Source organism: Penicillium manginii (genome assembly GCF_028828005.1).
Source record: "Penicillium manginii strain IBT 31320 chromosome Unknown utg000008l:1.0-3226943.0:1.0-3228205.0, whole genome shotgun sequence".
NCBI lineage: Eukaryota > Fungi > Ascomycota > Eurotiomycetes > Eurotiales > Aspergillaceae > Penicillium > Penicillium manginii.
Genome location: NW_026643109.1, coordinates 2,251,136 through 2,270,715, shown reverse-complemented (window position 1 = coordinate 2,270,715; position 19,580 = coordinate 2,251,136). Strand labels below are relative to the sequence as shown.

General features: G+C 47.5%; 8 protein-coding genes across 8 annotated transcripts; 6 read left to right on the top strand and 2 right to left on the bottom strand.

The window, feature by feature from the left end:
- Nucleotides 1-242: 242 nt before the first annotated feature.
- N7533_011478 (putative ABC multidrug transporter) lies at nucleotides 243-4,964 on the top strand (the record flags this gene model as incomplete). The annotated part of the gene is made up of 8 exons (XM_057108128.1): nucleotides 243-691; nucleotides 740-2,066; nucleotides 2,124-2,333; nucleotides 2,386-2,995; nucleotides 3,044-3,522; nucleotides 3,577-4,352; nucleotides 4,413-4,755; nucleotides 4,821-4,964. 8 exons carry the CDS (start codon nucleotides 243-245, stop codon nucleotides 4,962-4,964), a joined length of 4,338 nt encoding a protein of 1,445 aa, XP_056955506.1.
- Nucleotides 4,965-5,632: 668 nt separating this feature from the next.
- N7533_011477 (uncharacterized protein) lies at nucleotides 5,633-6,057 on the top strand (the record flags this gene model as incomplete). The annotated part of the gene is made up of 3 exons (XM_057108127.1): nucleotides 5,633-5,654; nucleotides 5,687-5,846; nucleotides 5,913-6,057. The coding sequence occupies 3 exons, from the start codon at nucleotides 5,633-5,635 to the stop codon at nucleotides 6,055-6,057; spliced, it is 327 nt and encodes a 108-aa protein (XP_056955505.1).
- Nucleotides 6,058-6,263: 206 nt separating this feature from the next.
- On the bottom strand, nucleotides 6,264-7,953 carry N7533_011476 (putative MFS transporter; the record flags this gene model as incomplete). Its single annotated transcript, XM_057108126.1, is given in 4 exon segments — nucleotides 6,264-6,979; nucleotides 6,999-7,436; nucleotides 7,543-7,651; nucleotides 7,771-7,953. The coding sequence occupies 4 exon segments, from the start codon at nucleotides 7,951-7,953 to the stop codon at nucleotides 6,264-6,266; spliced, it is 1,446 nt and encodes a 481-aa protein (XP_056955504.1).
- A 709-nt stretch (nucleotides 7,954-8,662) lies between these two features.
- N7533_011475 (uncharacterized protein) lies at nucleotides 8,663-9,987 on the top strand (the record flags this gene model as incomplete). The annotated part of the gene is made up of 5 exons (XM_057108125.1): nucleotides 8,663-8,839; nucleotides 8,900-8,936; nucleotides 8,993-9,060; nucleotides 9,129-9,620; nucleotides 9,700-9,987. 5 exons carry the CDS (start codon nucleotides 8,663-8,665, stop codon nucleotides 9,985-9,987), a joined length of 1,062 nt encoding a protein of 353 aa, XP_056955503.1.
- A 1,271-nt stretch (nucleotides 9,988-11,258) lies between these two features.
- N7533_011474 (FAD-dependent oxidoreductase) lies at nucleotides 11,259-12,667 on the top strand (the record flags this gene model as incomplete). Its single annotated transcript, XM_057108124.1, has 5 exons — nucleotides 11,259-11,621; nucleotides 11,679-11,961; nucleotides 12,014-12,313; nucleotides 12,365-12,440; nucleotides 12,496-12,667. The coding sequence occupies 5 exons, from the start codon at nucleotides 11,259-11,261 to the stop codon at nucleotides 12,665-12,667; spliced, it is 1,194 nt and encodes a 397-aa protein (XP_056955502.1).
- Nucleotides 12,668-13,203: 536 nt separating this feature from the next.
- N7533_011473 (uncharacterized protein) lies at nucleotides 13,204-14,763 on the bottom strand (the record flags this gene model as incomplete). Its single annotated transcript, XM_057108123.1, has 3 exons — nucleotides 13,204-13,743; nucleotides 13,819-14,452; nucleotides 14,585-14,763. 3 exons carry the CDS (start codon nucleotides 14,761-14,763, stop codon nucleotides 13,204-13,206), a joined length of 1,353 nt encoding a protein of 450 aa, XP_056955501.1.
- Nucleotides 14,764-15,757: 994 nt separating this feature from the next.
- Nucleotides 15,758-17,182, top strand: N7533_011472 (uncharacterized protein; the record flags this gene model as incomplete). Its single annotated transcript, XM_057108122.1, has 2 exons — nucleotides 15,758-15,806; nucleotides 15,867-17,182. The coding sequence occupies 2 exons, from the start codon at nucleotides 15,758-15,760 to the stop codon at nucleotides 17,180-17,182; spliced, it is 1,365 nt and encodes a 454-aa protein (XP_056955500.1).
- Nucleotides 17,183-17,993: 811 nt separating this feature from the next.
- On the top strand, nucleotides 17,994-18,707 carry N7533_011471 (Haloacid dehalogenase/epoxide hydrolase; the record flags this gene model as incomplete). Its single annotated transcript, XM_057108121.1, has 1 exon — nucleotides 17,994-18,707. The coding sequence occupies one exon, from the start codon at nucleotides 17,994-17,996 to the stop codon at nucleotides 18,705-18,707; it is 714 nt and encodes a 237-aa protein (XP_056955499.1).
- Nucleotides 18,708-19,580: the final 873 nt, after the last annotated feature.

Here is a 19,580-nt window from a genome sequence, read left to right as displayed (position 1 = left end):
TAATTTTTTTGTTTGTCCTTTCGGGGTGCTGCCATTGGTTCTTTGTTGATTTAGAGTCATCTTGTAGCTTGGCTCCTCTTTTTGGATTTTTGGATTCTTGGTTCAAGTTCTGGCTCTCCTGGAGCTTCTGCTTGTCATAAGATAAAATCTTCTCTTCATCGCCACCTCTTCTCATCACACAACCATGCGAATGCTTGTTTTCCTCAACCTTTCATCATAGCAGTATTTGATCAGGATTCATCATGCCTGCTCCTCTGCACTCGCGCCCCCAGCCTTCATTCACTGCGGGGCACGAGGAACCATCTGAGGATCACGGCCCTCGTGTCCACGTCTCTCACGCAGATGAAGATGCCATCGCTGATATCCATCGCACCCTGACAGAGAAAAGTCAGCCTGGTGCGGTCCAGTACTCCGAGCCCCACTCCTCGTTCGACAAGTTCCTGGAGGAGCAGGTTCAAGGAGGGAAAAAGCGCTCCAATTTGGGAGTCAGCTTTCAATCTGTTTCGACCTGGGGCGAGGGTGATGGGCATGCCAATGTGAAGACATTAGGTACGGCCTTATGGCGTACCTTGACTTTCCAGGATATCTACGAATGGACATTCCAGCCGTGGGTATCATCGAAAAAGCCCGAAGATGGACGTCAACTCATTCGGGACTTTTCTGGCGTCGTTGAAAGTGGCGAAATGATGCTGTAAGTTGTTGATTGAAGAGAGATTAGGCTTATTGCTAACTTTAACAGGGTCCTGGGACGTCCAGGAGCTGGATGTTCGACATTCCTGCGCACAATTGCAGGCCATCACTCCTCCTTCCTGGGGGTAACAGGCGCCATCGACTACTCTGGCCTGTCCCCGGATGAAGTCCGCAAGCATTATCGCAGTGCTGTGGCATACGTGCCCGAGGAAGATGTGCACTTTCCCACCCTTACTGTGAAACAAACTCTCGAGTTTGCCCTGCAGAGCAAAACTCCCAAGCGCTATCAGAATCGAATCCCGCGGTATCTGGAGATCTACGGCCGCGTGTTTGGCATGACACACACGATGAACACACTCGTTGGAAACGAGTACATCCGTGGTGTCTCAGGTGGCGAACGCAAACGTATCTCTATCATCGAGTCATTGGCCACCGATTCATCGGTCACCTGCTGGGACAATTCGACTCGTGGTCTCGATGCATCATCTGCGCTGGACTATGCTCGGAGCTTGCGGATCATGACTGACACCTGTGGTAAAGCTACACTACTGACACTATACCAAGCCTCAGACGCCATCTACGAACTCATGGATAAGGTGCTTCTGATTGACGAAGGCAGAATGTTGTATCAGGGTCCGGCTAGCCAGGCGAAGCAATACTTTGAAGACTTGGGCTATGAATGTGCTGAGATGCAAACTACTTCCGACTTTCTCACCAGCATCACTGTGCCTGAGCGGCGACGATTCCGCGCTGGCTGGGAAGACCGCGCCCCCAAAGGTCTAATTGAGTTAGAGAAGGCTTTCCGAGAGAGCTATGCTTTCAAGAATGTTCAACGATCCGTGGAGATCTACGATGACAAACGAGTCAGCGGCAGAGTCAACGGATCTTGCCAAACCGACTCGGAATGTGGAAGTGTCGAGGAGTTCAAGCGCAGTTTGCAGAACGACAAATCTCGATTTGTATCTTCCAACTCTCCATACACTATTTCACTCTTCCGTCAGGTTGTGATCTGTGCCCAGCGCCAGATGTGGCAACTCAAAGGGCACATGAGTCCCCTTTATATCAAGTTTATTTCTTGCATTGTCTACGGCTTATTGATCGGATCAATGTTCTACAACCAGCCCCAGACCACCGATGGAATGTATTCTCGCGGTGGTGTGCTCTTCTACTCCTCCATCCTGTTGGCCTGGTTACAGATGTCGGAGTTGGAAGAAGCAATGCAGGGACGAGATATCCTCAGTCGACAAAAGAAATTCGCCTTTGTGAGACCCAGTGCTGTCTGTATGGCTCGTGTCATGCAGGATATGATTCTCACCGCGTTCCTGACCATACTTTATCTCCTTGTGATGTATTTCTTGGCAGGGTTGCGTTCAGATGTAAGCCTACACCCCCCTCACAAACATCCATACGGTGAAAGGTTCTAATAATTTCAGGCTGGCCCTTTCTTTATCGACTTTCTCTTCATTTATACATGCACGGTCTGTCTCACAGCTCAATTCCGCGTTTTTGCGGCCATGTCGAGCAATTTCGAAGTCGCTCTAAGATATTGCGGTGTGTCGGTCTTGTTCTGCATTGTCTTTGGCGGTTATGTTCTCTCTGTCGACAAAATGATCCAGGATGTTCCCTGGGTGGGATGGATTGCGGTAAGTGAAGTTGATATAGTATGGCCCAAAGCATTGACTAACTTTCTTACAGTATATAACGCCAGCGCTGTACACCTACGAGTCCGTCATGGCTGCCGAATTCCACAATGTCAACTTCACCTGCACGGCATCGTCAATTGTACCAGAAGGAGCCAACTACACCGACATCGCATACCAGACCTGCGCTTATGCTGGAAGCAAAATCGGCAGCACTGTCGTCAACGGAGATGACTACTTGGCCAGCCAATTCGGATTCTACTACAGCCACGTGTGGCGCAACTTTGGCATTCTTTGTCTCTTCACCGTCGTCTTTGTTGGACTTACTTGCTGGCTTAGTGAAGTCATGGAGTGGGAGTTGGATGGTGCTGGTCCAATTCAGTACCGAGCCCCGAAAAAATGGCTTAACCGGAAGAAAACCTCTGGCGTTGACGAAGAGACAGCCCCTGTTCCGGTCGACCCTAAAGCACCTCCTGCTGGAGCTCAGGGAGTCAAGTCCGACCAGGTTTTGGCTGCGACCGAATCTACCTTCACCTGGTCAGACTTAGAACTCAACGTTCAGATTGGCAAAGAGACTCGCAAGCTTCTCGATGGTGTCAATGGATATTGTAAGCCTGGAACTCTGACAGCTCTTGTCGGAGCTTCTGGTGCGGGAAAATCTACTTGTGAGTTAAAATTCTGGTGGATTACTGATATGATCTAACAATCCTTAGTGTTGACTGCACTTACTCAAAGACAAAGCGCTGGCACACTATCTGGCACGATGTATGTGGATAACCAACCAATTGGTGATTCCTTCAACCGCCAGATCGGGTATTGCCAGCAGATGGACATTCACGACGAAAGTAGCACAATCCGAGAGGCTTTCGAATTTTCCGCACTGCTTCGGCAAGATAAGAACATCCCGAAAGATGAGAAATTGGCCTACGTGGAAACGGTTTTGCAGACCCTTGATTTGGTGGAATTGCAGAACGCGGTGATCGGTTCCCTGGATATCGAAAAGAAGAAACGTGTCACAATCGGAGTGGAGCTTTGTGCACGACCACGTTTGCTTTTGTTCCTTGATGAGCCTACCAGTGGACTAGATAGCCAAGGCGCAACCAGCATAGTTGCTCTCCTTCGCCGGTTGTCGGACCAGGGGCTAGCTGTCCTCTGTACTATTCACCAGGCGAACCAGCAACAATTCGAAGAGGTAGGTCATACGTCCCCAGCCTCTCATTCATTGAATATGTTTTAACTCGTACAGTTTGACCGCGTGCTCGCACTAAGCCCAGGTGGAAACACATATTACTTCGGACCCGTTGGAGAATCTGGCCAAGCAATTTTCGAATATTTCACCAAACATGGACACAACCCTGAAAAGGTCACCAATGCTGCTGATTTCCTTATCGAGGTTGTGGTGGGTGGTATGAAGTCTTCAGGAAACCATCTCAACTGGGCGTCCATTTGGCGCCAATCCGAAGACGCAAATACTGTCAAGAAGGAAATATCCGATATTCGTTCCCACGAAAATGTCCACCAAAAGACCACGGCCCCATCCCTTCCTTCAACTTATCAACAAATCATCCTCCTCACTCAACGAACAAGCCGACAATTCTATAGAACAGCAGAGTATCCGTACTCGCGTTTGTATGCCTCGTTCCTCCACGCACTCATCAACGGCCTCACATACCTCCAAATCGGAGACAGCACGACTGATCTCCAGTCCAAGGCCTTTTCCGCCTTTTTGGTTCTCATGCTTGTTCCCGAATTCATCAACGCCATCTCCATGCGCTTCATTCTCAATCGTGACATCTGGTTGGCGAGAGAGGGTCCAAGTGGAGTCTACAACTGGATCGCGTTCAGCACCGCGCAGATTATTTCTGAGATCCCGTATGCCATTGTGGGTGGAACAATCTTTTATGTTCTGTATTACTTCATGGTTGGACTGCCTCTTGGTTTTGCTGCTGGGTACAGTTTCCTGATGTTTTTCCTGTTTTTCCTATTCGCTACATCTTGGGGACAGTGGATCGCCGCTCTGAGGTAAGTACCTGAAGCTCGATCTCATCATTCAATTCGATATATTTACTGACCATATTCAAGCTCCGACTCCATGGTCGCCGCAACTCTCATGCCATTCTTTATAATTATGTGCGAATTGTTCAACGGCATTCTACGCCACCATGAGCAGATGCCCGCTTTTTGGAAGTACACGATGTACTACATAACCCCCTTCACCTACTGGATTGGCGGTGTTCTCACAGCCGTCCTCCGCGGAACCGATGTCACCTGTTCGCAAAGTGAATTGACTCTCTTCGAGAGTCCGCCCAACATGACCTGCGGCGAATACGCCGGTCCCTGGCTTGCGAGCAAAGGAGTTGGATATCTCTCAAATACGGACAGTACTGGTACCTGCGGTTACTGCCAATATAGCCGTGGAGACGATGTGAGTTTTCCCAAAAACAAATATTGAATGAAATGGAACACGAAAACTGACCGTTTAAACTACAGTACCTTGCTAGCATCGGCCTGGACGAATCGAAGATGTGGCCCTACTTTGGAATCTTCCTTGCTTTCACCATCACAAACTACCTCATGGTTTACTCTCTTGTTTATGTTCGTTCTGTTATGAAGCCTTTCTGGAGGAAGTCATGATGCGCCGCATCCTTTAAATTTCTATTTCAAGTCATAGCGACCACATAGCGGCATTTGAGGTGTTTCATTTCGTTCTGTTCATTCTGTTAGCCTCATCCTAGCTCACTGCAAAAATGTCACTTTGAAACAATTCAATTCTAGCCGTACGAGCTTCGATAATAACTGTATAATAATAGCATTTTGCATTAAGACCAGCCATTAGTTGCTAGTAATAACTACTAGTTCACCTTATCTGTCCTAGAAGCTAGAAAATGACGTCATGAAGCGGTATAGTGGGGGAAATCCGAAAAAAAAATGCCGTCCTCCCCCGCCTATTTTCGCTCTGCGCGTGAAGCTATCATCAATTCTCTTTTTCTCGCTATCTGCCTATATGAATCAAACGAAGGTCCAAGGTTTAAAAAGCTTACATATTATACAAACAAGATGAGTGCAAGTACAACCTAGAGATAAACAATTACTATAGCGGATATCATGAGCTCGGGCTAATTACTAAACTAGACAGAATTTGTGCGTTCCCTATTAGGTCACATTATACAGAATTTCCTCTGGGAGGCACAATCTAGCTTGCTGAATTGATATAATTTTGCTATTACATACCTAGGTGCTAATCGATACATAACTACTTTAGCTTGTCAGTTTCGCGGCCCCGGAAGCCAAAGAATATAACTATGGCGCTGAGCCTGGAGAAACGTAAGTTGTTACTACTTTCTCAATCTACAAAGTACCAGCATTTGGGTTTGAATTAACTGAGAAAATGGAATATATTAGTCAGAGCTTTTTGATTGAATTTGTTACAAAAACACTCACCGTGGTCGGTGACAAAGTTGATAGCGCCATGCACGTTCCAGCTCCAGAGGGGCACCCTTTCTCACATGCGCTCGTGTATGTCATTCCCCTTCAAATCCAGCTAACTGTACGCATTTTTAATTAAACATATAATATATCAAGTGTCAAAACATCCGATATGGATCCAGAGGATCTCCAAGAGCTACTGGCTGATGCCTGGGCCAGGACACAAGTTCCCGCCGGTGATAAGGAAGGGTCTCTTCCAGAAGTCTACATCAATGTCTCGGAGGCATTTCCAAATGAATAAACACCAAAGGAAGATGTCTTACCCATCGGGTTGGCTATCTGAACTATTTACGAGCGGACGGAATCTAGCCAGTTATAATGAAGCATGCGAAAAATGAAAGCCAGCGGGTAATTAACACTTCCAATTGCCTTGTGTACTACATCAAATAATTCCATACAAACTCGACCCCGATTTTGGATTAATCACATCACTCTCATACGCATTCCCTAATACGCATACCGGAAATGGGGGTTCTCCTTATCCGTTAATCCAGCCCACTTAGTCTCATCAACCATGCCATCATCAACATGCCCCTTATGCTCATCACGGCGACGATTCACGAAGAAATAGTACGCAAACAGCACGACCGAGAGAAAAGCAGCAGCAGCCTGAGTTGCCAGAACTGCAATCTTCGCAGGCCGATAATCCGGTGCGTCTTTTGCTTGGAAAGTCTGCGGGCCGATAATGTTACCCACAGAAAAGGAGCCCGCGACAAGGGCACTTGCGAAGGCGCGTTTCGTATGACCGGCTGTATTTGCCATGGTCCATTGGTAAAGGATTGGGAGGGTGGCTACGATCGCGTTGACGAGGTAGATGCCAATGAGAACGCCTGCAGTGTTGCTTTTCGGGAGGAATGACATCAGACCGCCGCCTATTATTCCGGGAATTGTGCATAGGACGTTCCAGGCCCAGCGGTTGGAGGTCTTGCGAATTCCGTACCCGACGAGTAGCGTGAAAAAGATGCTCACTATACCTCCGGGTGTATTCAAGAGAGCGGAGATGGGTCCTGTGAAGCCGAAGCCGGCGATGAGGGTTGCGGAGTACGTTGTCACCACGCCGCTGGAGACAGAAATGAGGATCGTTGTCAAGGTGATGAGCCACAGTTGGGGGTCGATGAGAGCTTCGCCGATTTGTTCGATGTTGATCTTTGTGCTCCACACGCCTGTCTGGTTGGAACTGACGTGTTGAAGGAGCGCGACTTTCTCTTCCTCCGACAGCCACTTTGCTTTGATTGGGGTGTCGTGGGATGAAGAAGAACGTCAATGCTCCAACAATAGAGGTTATCAGACCTAACACTATGAACATGATACGCCATCCTTCCAGTTGGGCATGCTGGACATGCTGGAAGGCAAAAGAGATGATGCCGCCAAGTATCTGTGCGACTCCTAGTCCCATATACCAAAATGTGAAGCGAGGTGCCTGCTCGCTGCGTGTGTAATACTGACTGCTAATTAGCATCAAAGAAGGGCCGATCGTGGCCTCGAAGATGCCCAAGAAGATTCGCGCAGCGAGTAAAGTCTTGTAGTCCTTTGCGCCAGCGGAGGCTGCCGCCGCAACGCCCCAGAAAAACACATTGCCTCCGAGCCATTTCGCCGCGGGGACTTTTTGCAAGAAATAAACTACACCGGTCTCAGTATTTATACATGGCAGTCACGTTCAAATTGCGGTGGAGGAGATGTGATGTGATGTGATATGGTGACATATGCAAAGCAAGGGATGGCTTACCATTCGGTACTTCTGCAATGAGATACGCAATGAAAAACCAGGATGCCGTGTTGGAGAACTCGTTTCCTTTGAGATGAAGTTGGGCTTTGATTCCCATAACAGCCGCATACTAAACGATGTGAGTACGGGATGCAATGCGATGTCGGTGCACGACGATCCGATCGACCAGCGAGGGTAGATCCGGGGTGGGACAGATGCGGAATCAGAATCGGACTCGATTCAACTTACATTCAACATGACCTTATCCAAGAACTGCAAAACATAGCAGCAAAACATGTACGGCAACAACCGACGATCAATCTTTCGTCGCAGCGCCGCAAGATCGACATTCGCGTTCACATGGTGATCCTCAAGGTAGACGACCGCGTCGTCGCGGTCTACTGCTTGAGCTGCTGGCTCTTTTTCGCCCATTTTTCCTATGAAACTGCGAAATCGCAGGGCTCAAGTACCAAGCCTGGGGGTGCAAAAAGAAATTTAGATGAAGCTGGGGTGTGCTGATTATGAAGCTGGGGTGTGCTGGTTGTTGAGGGGGAGTGAATGGCAAAGTTTAAAACAACAAAGTTTCGCAGAGATGCTACGTACAGATGGCACTTGTACTGGCATGTACGAAGGTAGTATCGGCAAATGTACTATGTACGGAGTGAATCTAATGAGTTAGTTCTGCACTAGCTGGGGGGCTCACAAATCAGTCTCATTGGCCCTGTGCAACCAACGTGGAAATGAAGCACTATGAGACACTGGATCCTGCGCATCGACCAACGAGATCGGCGAGATTCCCCGATACCAGGATCGCTAATCGTCGACTGCCCCGGTGGAGTTGAATTTTCTCGGTTGTAGGTTCTCCGTAGATCTAGATTGATGGGGGTGGTGTCCTACGCGAACTGAAACTGTAATTGCTAGCCTTTGAGGAACAATGGTTGGTGGTAGGGGGGTTTCGGGCGCAAGGGGCGAAGGTTTTCCCTAGACCAATGCATCCAAGGATCCTTTGATTACCCATGCATACATGGAAGATACAAAGAACTTCTCGCTAGAGCGCTAGAGTACCTTCTCGCAGATTTATCGATCCCAGTTCCCTCCACGTGGATTATTCTCCTTCATCGATGCCTCATTAACTGCCACGATGGGATGGGTATACAACGCCACTCCCGAGGTCGAGGCTGCGTCCCAGTATCCTGTGATTCTGGGTGTATGCCTGAGTCTAACGATACTGATGGTGATCACAGTCTGTTTGCGCTTGTTTATGCGGGCGCAAGCGAGTCGACTTGGAGCAGCGGATTATGTGATGGTTATGAGTATGGTGAGTTTCTATCTCTATAACCTTGGAAAACATTTGTTTTTAGGTGCTGACTGCATGCAGGTGTTTAGTATTATCTACAGCGCTCTTTGTATTTCCCGTGAGATTGAAATCTCCAGTCCATGAGTTCCCCGCAGGTCTAATGTAAATGAACAGAATCGCGATATGGACTCGGTCTTCCGCTCAAGTTGCGACCAAAGGCTAATTTGGCCACATACACCAAGGTAAACAGATCTCAATACAATAATACTTGCTTTTCTTTAGGAAATGAAGCTGATAAACTCATTTAAAGATTAACTACGCAGGTCGTCCATTTTACCAAATTGGCATCGCCGGATTCAAAACTTCTCTTTGCCTCAGCTACCTGCGACTATTAGAGGGCACCTCGAAAAGCATCTACAGGATAGTGATCTGGATTGTCATCGGTCTCTCGACTGCGGGTCATATTGTGGGAGCTTTGATCTTGATATTCACTTGCACACCAGTGTCGAAAGCGTGGATCCCCACTGAACCTGGATCCTGCCTACCTGTTGGCGCGACATTTTACGGCCTTGCAATTTTCACGATCATTTGCGATGTTGTCATTATTTTCCTACCAATTCCGCTGCTACTCCGACTCAATATAAAGCCCGCGCAAAAGGCAGGCGTGGTCTGTCTTTTCTTATTGGGGCTGTTTACGACGATCTGTTCAATCCTTCGCCTGACGCAGATCCACCGTGTCGCATTTGGCGACGGAAATTCCACCATGTTGGTGCTTTGGGGGACGATCGAGTTTAACGTGGGGGTATGTTTCTCCCCTGATCTGCTCCCTTCGTTTCATCCTACGAAAGGCGATCTAATTACTAACTTTCGAATGTTACAAGAATATCGTTACTTGTGTCCCGTACCTCGCACCTCTTCTCAAGGGCTATGTACGCGATTTCCGCTCTAATAGTGGCCGCAAGTACTATAACAGTAATGGTCAGATTTACGCGATGGAGAACTGGACCAAGGATGGGCGCTCTCAGCTACAATCGCACGCTAGTGCGCCAAAACGTACGCCGAGCGAGGAATTAATTCTGTCCAGCCATGAGCCATCGCATGGGGGAATTGAAATGACGGTTGAGTACCGGGTGTCGAGGGACACTCTCGCAATTCCTAAAGGTTCCTGATTGGATGACCCTGTAGGATTTGCGCCTAGAAAGTTTGGGCGGAGGGCAATTTGAAATCGATGGTTGTAATATATATTTGAGTCTGGTTTTGATATTAATTTAAGACAAAATTGAGATTACGGCCCGCTCTTACTACTAGTAGTACATCTTCAAAGGAATTGTACTACAGTAGTATTCTCCAGGGCTACAGCACTCGGAAGGATCGTGGCCCCCAACTGAACCAATTTATTGACGGCATTAGCATCATAACCTTCCGGGATATTTTTCATTTTGCTTGCTGCTGAAGCAAGATACTTTTGCTTAAGTTCAAACTAGCCAGGGATGCAAACCACGCCAAACTCAATGCATTTTCGCTTCGGGTCGGGCTTCCGGTTGCACCCTTCGGCCCCAGCAAGTGGACCGCACGATCCACAAGTCATATTGGTGTTTGCCTAGAACTTTGATCCACTTTGGCAGAGCTACTGCACGCCTAGGGGAGACTGTTCCCTTAAGGTGGGGGGAGCTTAGCCAGTCTCTCTGCAACGACAAGGATTAAGTTGACGCCGCGCCGCTGATCGTGGGTCGGTAATGGGCGCTCGGCGGAGTCCGGTTGCTAGATCCTTCGACCAGGCTGTTAATACCCTATCGGGTGAATGAATTAGGCAAATGGAAACGGATAGGGAATCCTATGCGAAGGGCCTTTTTACCGGAGAAAATTCAATGCCTCCAGGGCTGGCTGGCAGGCTGGAAGTTCAATATAATATGCTCCGTAGAGGTGCATTAGACGCTTCGGAAGTCCACATCGGGGCGCAGGCGCTGCTAAACTTGCCCGAATGCATGGCATTGCATGATCCTTCCGTAAGATACAAAGTAGTATTTAGTCGTATTGCATGTTTATGCCACGGGATTAGGTGCTGACGGGGTCTTGTCTCGGGACACGATCACTATGTTTCAGCATGCCAATGAGACGCCCTCCCTGATTGTACTGGTCTTTCCCCTATTTTTCTTCTTGCCCGATCTCTTTTCCTAGAGGATATACCTAATGACTTTGCTTTTTTAGACTGCGTGCGGTGTACAGTGGGAGTGCTGCGAGAGGTGCCCTATTATGGCCTTACGTATTAGGCACAAATGTGCTGACTCATCCCATACCTTCCTCCAATAGCCATATCAGATACATCATTCCATTCAGCTATTCCCCTCAGTCCCTTCGGTTAGCAAACTGTATTCCTCTTACAGGTGACACAAGCTCTGTACTACATGCATGCACAGCTGCTGTACAATAGTTGGACACAATGACGATCCTTATCGTCGGCGCTGGCATTTCAGGCCTCATCCTCGCTCAGCATCTCAAGAGCAAACAAATCCCTTTTCAGATTTTTGACCGCGACTCCGCCCTTGATGCCCGCACTGGTGGCTGGGGTCTGACACTACATTGGTCGCTCCCTGCGCTGCGTTCTTTACTGCCAGACGAGCTGGTCCAGCGATTCCCGGAAACATTCGTCAACAAAGATGCCGCCGCACGCGGTGATGTGGGGAAATTTCAATTCTTTAATCTCAAGTCGGGTAAAGCGTTGTACAGCGTTGATGCAGAGGAGCGCATCAGGGTCAATCGGGGGCGGTTGAGAGAATTATTGACGACGGGGCTGGATGTGAAGGTACTTTCAAATCGGGCTGAGAATACAGGGATGAAACAGTTAAGCTGATCAGCGCAGTGGAGTAAAACCCTCGAATCAATCGAATCAACGACAGAGGAGGTGACGGCACGGTTTGGCGACGGCACCGAATACAATGGACAGCTTTTGATCGCTTGCGATGGTGCTCGGTCGCGTACACGACAAATTCTTTACCCCGATGCTGCGATGAATCCACTCCCGGTCCAGTTACTTGGTGCATCGACACTCTACTCAGCAGAGGAGATGAAAGGCGTGCAAAATATCGACCCTTATATCTTCCAGGGCTCTCATCCTGACACGGACGTCTTTCTTTTCTTCAGCTGTACGTCCCCGCACTCTTCATTGTGAAATTGGCTAATCGGATCAATTAACAGTCCTTGATACACCGAGTAACTTCGATGAGAGCAGTCGGGATCGATATCATGTCCAGATTATTGTATCCTGGGCTGATATAAAGGGAATAAATGTTCCGCAAGAGAACTCTGATCGCATCGCGCTGATGAAAAGGCTGTCGGATAACTGGGCCGAGCCATTTAGATCACTTGTGCAGCAGCTGCCCGTTGATGCAGAGGCGCGATCCATTCGTATTGAAGATTGGATGTTCCAACTCGGTCGGAAACATGCACACCCTCGCGTTGTATTAGTGGGGGATTCCGCGCATACGATGACGATGTGTATGTTTGTCCCAATCTACTGCCACATCTACAATCACTGACTATATCTAGTCCGGGGCGAAGGAGCCAATAACGCTATTGTTGATGTTTTGGACTTGGTGAAAAGGGTAGATTTGGAGAAACTGGAGTATGACAATCGAGAGAAGCCCTTTCTTGTCTGCCCATGATGCTGATGATTCTAGGTCGTTCAATGTGCCCTCTCTTTCAGCGTCTTTGACGGCCTACGAAAAAGATATGTTTTCCCGTGCTGAACCCAGCTTTCGCAACTCTCGCCAAGCGTGTCTGGATGCGCATGATTTCTCCAAGATCGAAGGCAGCCCACTTGTGATGGCGCGAAATCTCAAGAAGGATTAACACTGAGAGCGGAGCCCTGTCATAGCCTCACGCCTCGCCTGTGCTAACTCAGCCCGCGCCCACTAACTAACTAACTAACTGTATGTAGATAGACTAAATTTGTTTACTCCGATGGCCATTTCACACACTTTGTTACATTTATCCATTCTCTTCAGTCCCTCCGGTTATCAATTTGCCTTGGGAGTGTGGTGACTACTGGTATCTACCGGGTTATCCATTATATGATATCTAGAAAATGCATTCTATTAATCACCTGGGCGAAAACCTGCCTAAATATTGAACTCCAGGCTGCGAGCGATATGCTGTAATCCATGGATATATCCTCACTGTCATGATCACCATTGCCATGCACTGTGTACTAGTATGACCACTAAGATTCTAACTTGAAACTTGAACCTTCTCCTCAACTCGAGTTACCGACACACAAGTCTTCTCTAAACACATCGCCCTAAACCCAAGCAAATTCTGACTTTGAGTCTGCAAAAACCTGCGAAATATTAGCAATACTTATCAAGGCAGACTGAGCAAGGAAGGACTCACGCTTGGTACCGTTGAACATTCAAAACTTCCCTCTCAACCAAAGCCCTCAACGCCCACCGGATATCACCAACAAGGCTTTCGCACCGACTCCGACTAAATTCTTCCCGCACAACAGCACGCATCATACTCATACCTGCATCGGCGGCCATTTTATACGCAGGAACAATCCACCCGCGTTCACGCAGTTTCGCAGATACGGCGAACTCATCGAATAGAACCCCTTGCTCGGGCCCGAGTCTGAATGCCACGACTGGAAGACCTTGGCCACCACCTTCGCTCATGATGATGAACCCTAGACCGGATAGTTGACTGGTGAGATAGTCCGCTGTATCAGTGAGGTTAGCCATAATAGCAGTGTATCCTCTTTTCCCGAGACGGATCATCTGATAATATTGTGCGATGATGTGAGAGGCAGGCTTGGAGAAGTTCAAAGTGAAATTTAGCTGATCCGAGCCTAGGTAGTCGATGTTGAAGATGAGGTCGTCGGGTAAGTAAGAAGATGAGCGCCAGAGAGCCCAGCCTATCCCGGGATAGACCTGAATATTGTTAAATATGACTGAAGTGGGCAGGAAACTGCATCAAATGTTGATCTTAATCAGAGGTAGACTTACGAGTCCATACTTGTGGCCGGAGACGTTTATAGAAACGACATTCGACAATGAAAAGTCCCATTCCAGATTTGGATTCACGAATGGAGCAACAAATCCACCACTAGCTGCATCGACGTGGATAGGGGTGTCAAGTCCCTTTTGCACAAGGATATCATTTATGCCCTTGACATCCTCGTATTGGCCCGTGTATGTCGTTCCCAAAATGGCGCAAATTCCGATCGTGTTTTCGTCGACGAGCTCCACTGCTTGCACCGGATCGATAACATACCGCGTTGAAGTACAGAGAACAAGCTTTTCCTCGATCTCGAAGTACCGCGCTGCCTTTTCCCAACAAACCTGTACGCCGCTGCTCATGATCAGGTTCGGTGACGAAGTATCTTTCCCTGCGGCCGTTCGGGCGTTCTGCCAGCGTTTTTTCATAGCTAGGACAGCTAGCATTATTGCTTCCGATGACCCGATACAAGCAGTTCCTATGGCCGTGGTCTCATTGTTTTCAGTCGGGGCGTGAAAAAGGTTGGCTAGGATATTGATGCAGCGATGCTCGGTCTCGACGGACTTGGGGTATTCTTCTTGGTCGACGACATTCTTGTTGGAGGATTCTGCGATGAGCTTTTCGGCTTCTTCTTCCTGTGAGCTGTTAGAGAGGCAGTCAATAGAAAGGTGAGGATAATCATAAAATTCATACCATGTAGGTTGTCACAAAACTCGCGAGGCTTTATTTATTTATTAGCTTTTTTGTAAACCGTCGGAAATGGTCTCTGCATACTTCAACATGGGATGTCCATCGAGGATCAGGTCATCTTTGATCATACGATAAGCAACCTCTTTGGGCATTTCCTCTTCCGGGAAACATTGCGCCGGCATATACTGTGATGCAAATCGCGATCCATACACGTTGGACGTCCTAGACGATCCACGGAAATGTTTGGAGAGTTGTCCGGACATGATGAGCCTGACAACTAATTGAAAATTGTAATATTACTACAAAATTCGGGAAGCTGAACAAGTTCTCCTATTTATGCTATCGAGTGATCGGTAATCTTACTGGAATAATCACGCATAGAAGCCCCGACAACGTGATGAGGCATTTTGGGCAGAAAGGAGAATGGGGCTCAGACGCGGCCAAAAAAGGTCTCCAAATGTTCCGACTACATCCGTCGCGACTATTTCCCTTGAAGGTTCCTCAAAGATCCTCGCATTATTTGTATTTGGATCTACTATTGCCATTTGACTCCACTGTACTTCGTAGTTGCTTTGTACCATGTTCTCTCTGGTCGAATTTTTTTTTGGCCAAGCCTTCTAGAACGATTAACGTTACCCCTGTTTCGATCCCGTTGTACCCGTGTGATTGATCTACGATCACCTTCGCCACTACCCCTTGTTTCGTTGATTGAGACACATCACGCATTCTGTCGCGCCATTTTCATCGTGTGCTGACAATAAGCCGCGACAATGCAATGTCGATCCGTGCGTGCGATCAATCCCGCGTAAGAATGCGCTTTTAATTCTTAACGCGTTAACGGCGGAAATTCCTGTAGTCTCAAAATGATTAGATGAATATTTCTGGTATAGCGACCGGTTATTTTAATTGAATCTATCCTGTTGGCTTACAGTATTTCCACACGTCGTTATTATGGCTCGTAGCGAATGGAAAGTCCGAAAGGGAGAGCTCCATGGAATATCTAATTCTTTATTACTTCAATTGACAAACTTGAAATGGAAAAATTATAAATTTGCAATGAGTGTGGATGATACCAAGATACAGCAGGGGCTACCTTAGTCTCGGGTACATGTAGCCGGTTCACGACTCCGAAGACAATCGAAGCGACCCGGTCGTGCTGCGAGGCAACGATTCAAATACGCCGGTCTCGCCTCACTTTATCGCTCATTGTGCGGAATTACTATAGGGACTGATTTTAAGATATTGATTCTCATCAACATGGAAAAACAATCGTTGGAGCCCACGTTCGCCAAATTACGGCCTTTAGGTGAGCGTACCTAATTTCTTTCTCTCTAGATTGAAGATATAATTAACCATCATGAATCAGGCCACGCCGAGAGATACTCCGCAGCTCGCAGTGACCTGGGAATATATCTCAATGTTGCTTTAACAGCCCGCTACAAGACTTCCGGCAAGGTCGCAGTGAAGCCGGCGCTCTTCCATGCCCTGACAGCCCTCATAGCGAAACATCCGATTCTCTCAACAATCCCATGGGCTACTGAAACGACGAAGCCATACTTCGTCCGTCTTCCGACGTTAGATTTGGACCATGTTGTTAGCTTTTTCGAGGACGATGCAAATGAAGAGTGGAGAGATTTCGTGGACAAGGTTCTCGAAAAAGAACACAATACTCCCTTTGAAAGTCGAGCTGGCACTAGCCTTCTCCCATTCTGGAGATTATCTGTGATAAATCACCGGAATATCTTGGATACCTTCACTTTGATTTTTGTGTTTCACCACTCACTCATGGACACCCAGAGCGCTCATTCATTCCATCAAGAATTGGAAGAATACATGCACCGATACTCGGGCCAAGACCTTCCAGTCAATACTGTCATTTGCCCATCCACAACACTACTTCCACCTCTGGAAGGAATGTGCAATCTGTCAATATCCGATAGCTTCCATCTATCCCAGAGCACTTATCATGAACCGAGCCCAGAAAGCTGGACGGGGGCACCTCAATCCACACCTGTGAAAACTCGCTTCGGATCGATATGGCTTACTGAAAAAGACACGCGAGTGTTGAGAAATTCTAGTATAAGGAACAAATGTTCAGTAACGGCAACACTTCAAGCGCTACTGGCGCACAGCATATTCGCTGCTCTCCCCTCTCAATATACAATACTGCAGGGTGACTGCGCAGTCTCTCTGCGACGGTTTCTTCCACAGCCGATAGAAGCTACCAGTCTGGGATGTTATGTCGGATCACTATCGGTCGTCTATCACAGAAAACCCACATTTGACTGGGACGATGCTTTTCATACTAAGAAAGCGATTCGCGAGACTCTCGCCATGGAGGGAAGAGACATGCCTGTTGGTTACTTAGGCACAATTTCGGACATGCATTCCTGGATGCGAGAAAAGCTCACCAAGAAAAGAGCAGCAGCCTTTGAGCTCTCTAATATTGGAACTGGCCTGAATGCGAAACCTGGCGGAGATGGTTCACATTTCAGGATCGAGAGTATGCTCTTCAGTCAGAGCTCGAGTGCATGCAGTGCGGCAATTAAGATAAGTGCAATTACCGGCCCAGATGGGAATATTGCATTGGGGTTCAGCTGGCAGGAAGAAATTGTTGACGACGTGATGATTCAAAAAGTCCAGAAGGTGTTACAATATGCGATTGAATCCTTGAAAGACTAGAAACCTCTTGGTTACGCGAATTGGGCCACAACCTTGGAATATACCTGCTACCTTTTAGGTTATCTTTGACAAACAAGTTGGAAGCCGAAGTCTATTTTTTAGTTGAAGAGCAAAAAGCAGGCTATGCCTAATTGGTGGTAGAGAGATGGTAGCGAAATTCGATTACGATATTCTAGTTGGATAAAAAAAGGAGGCCCACTGCCCCTTATCCTAGTGGAACCAGTAGTGGAACCGCTACGCCACTGGGCGCCAAAAACACAATGCCAAAAAATACAAAAAGTAATGCATCATCCGTGAATCGAACACGGGCCTCGTCGATGGCAACGACGAATTCTACCACTAGACCAATGATGCTAGTTGATATGTGAAGTCGAAATACATGGTTATCTGAATCATATTCACTAGAGTACTTGGTAAATAATTATTTCAGATTGAGTGACAAGGGTTCGATTTGGCGCTTGAGACTTTTTTTTCTCCGGCGACGAATCTAACTTGAGTATGCTGTTATGATTCACTAATTTCGAGATTGATTGTGGAGAAAAATTGACTCCCAAGGTTGTGAGTATGCTTTCTGCGACATTTTCTCCATGATTTCCCCCGCACAGTGCGGGCCTGTGCCGATTTGGTTCTCGGGTGATTGTACCCGAATAGCAGGCTTTTCTGCCGGAAGGGAAGTAAAATGTTATTTAAAAGAGCTGTTCAAGTTGCAAATCCCATGCCTTGGCTCCCAAAACCATCGGACCTTTGTATTATCCCCCATTTCCGATATTATTCCCAAAACACCCCGCATTTCTCCCGGACGGCAATCATCATGTCGAAACTTTCCGACTATCGCTTGCTTTCATTCGATGTTTACGGCACTCTAGTTGACTGGGAAGGGGGAATTCTCCATGCTTTCCAGCCAACTTTGACCAAGAATAATGCACAATCTGCACGACAAGATCTATTAGCTCTTTATCACGAGTTGGAGCGAGAGCAACAAAAACAGACTCCTGAGATGCCCTACCACGAGCTTCTGACTACTGTTCATCCGAAACTTTGCCAGCGGTTGGGACTAGAGACACCTACCCAGACTGAGAGCAGTTCTTTCGGCGAATCGATTGGACACTGGCCCGCATTCCCCGACACCGTCGAGGCTCTTAAGCGCCTATCCAAGCAATTCAAGCTAGTTGTACTATCGAACGTTGATCGTACTTCCTTTGCCAAGACCAACGCTGGAAGCCTTCAGGGTTTCCATTTTGACCAAGTCATCACTGCCCAAGATGTGGGCTCCTATAAGCCTGACCTGCGCAACTTTCAGCATATGTTGGATGCCGCGGAATCCGCCTATGGAATTCAGCCCTCCGAGGTTCTACAGACTGCCCAAAGTCAATTTCATGATCATCACCCCGCAAAGAAAATGGGGATCAAGTCTGTTTGGATTGAGCGCCCTGGAGCCACAATGGGCAATCTTTCACAAAGTATTTTTGACTGGCGCTTCGATACATTGGGAGATATGGCGAATGCTTTGGAGGCTGGAAAATAAGTCGTACTGCTATTTCAAGTGCCCATTTAAATTTCAATGAAATGTATTTGATTCTCATTATTTAAAATTTTATTATCAAATAAAATTTACATTATAAAGCAGTCGATGTCGACTTTGTGATAAACCTGGAAACTGCTCCCGCTGTACGTAGCATGAAAGACAAGCGACATGTCCTAGTCCAAACTGGAAACTCTGAAGTCGAAGTCTTGTTAAATTATAGCCTCAAATGAGTCAAATTTTGAATCATCATAGAAGGACCCATGTCAGATGGAAATTGGTTGTAACAGCAAATCCGACCCGCCGGGTACCTGTACCCGAGTTGAGATTACATCCGGCAAAGAGTCGCAAAAGTTACTGGAAAATCCAACCCACATTCCCAAACTCATAGCAAAATGCTAGTCGGCTCACACATGATGGAAATAGTCATATTTGGATACTCTCGCTCGGGCCGGGTTTCCGGGTCACGTCTGCCGGGCTCCGTCACACCCGCAATCAACATGGCGATGACAAGAGATCAGTTGGCACAATGTTCTTATTTTAGATAGAGCCCTGGAGCTAGAGAAGTGGTAACATATATTATCTTCATCCCCCTTCATATTACTTCAAAAGAAAATCATTTTCCGCCTTTCAATCAATTCTCTTCGACGAGGGTTGAGCGTTTGCAACAGAGTCAGGTCATTCGCAGTGACTCACACCGTTCCCCAAGCAAGTTTTGACTTCATCTATTCAGGCAGTCTATCTATCCCATACTCATCTTGAATCCAGCTACGAGACAAGTCTTTGCTCATTGATGCATGTTTTGTCAACGGTCAATGGATTGGCGCCCAATCTGGCAAAGCCTTCGCAGTCACTGGTGAGCTTGGCGATTGGCAG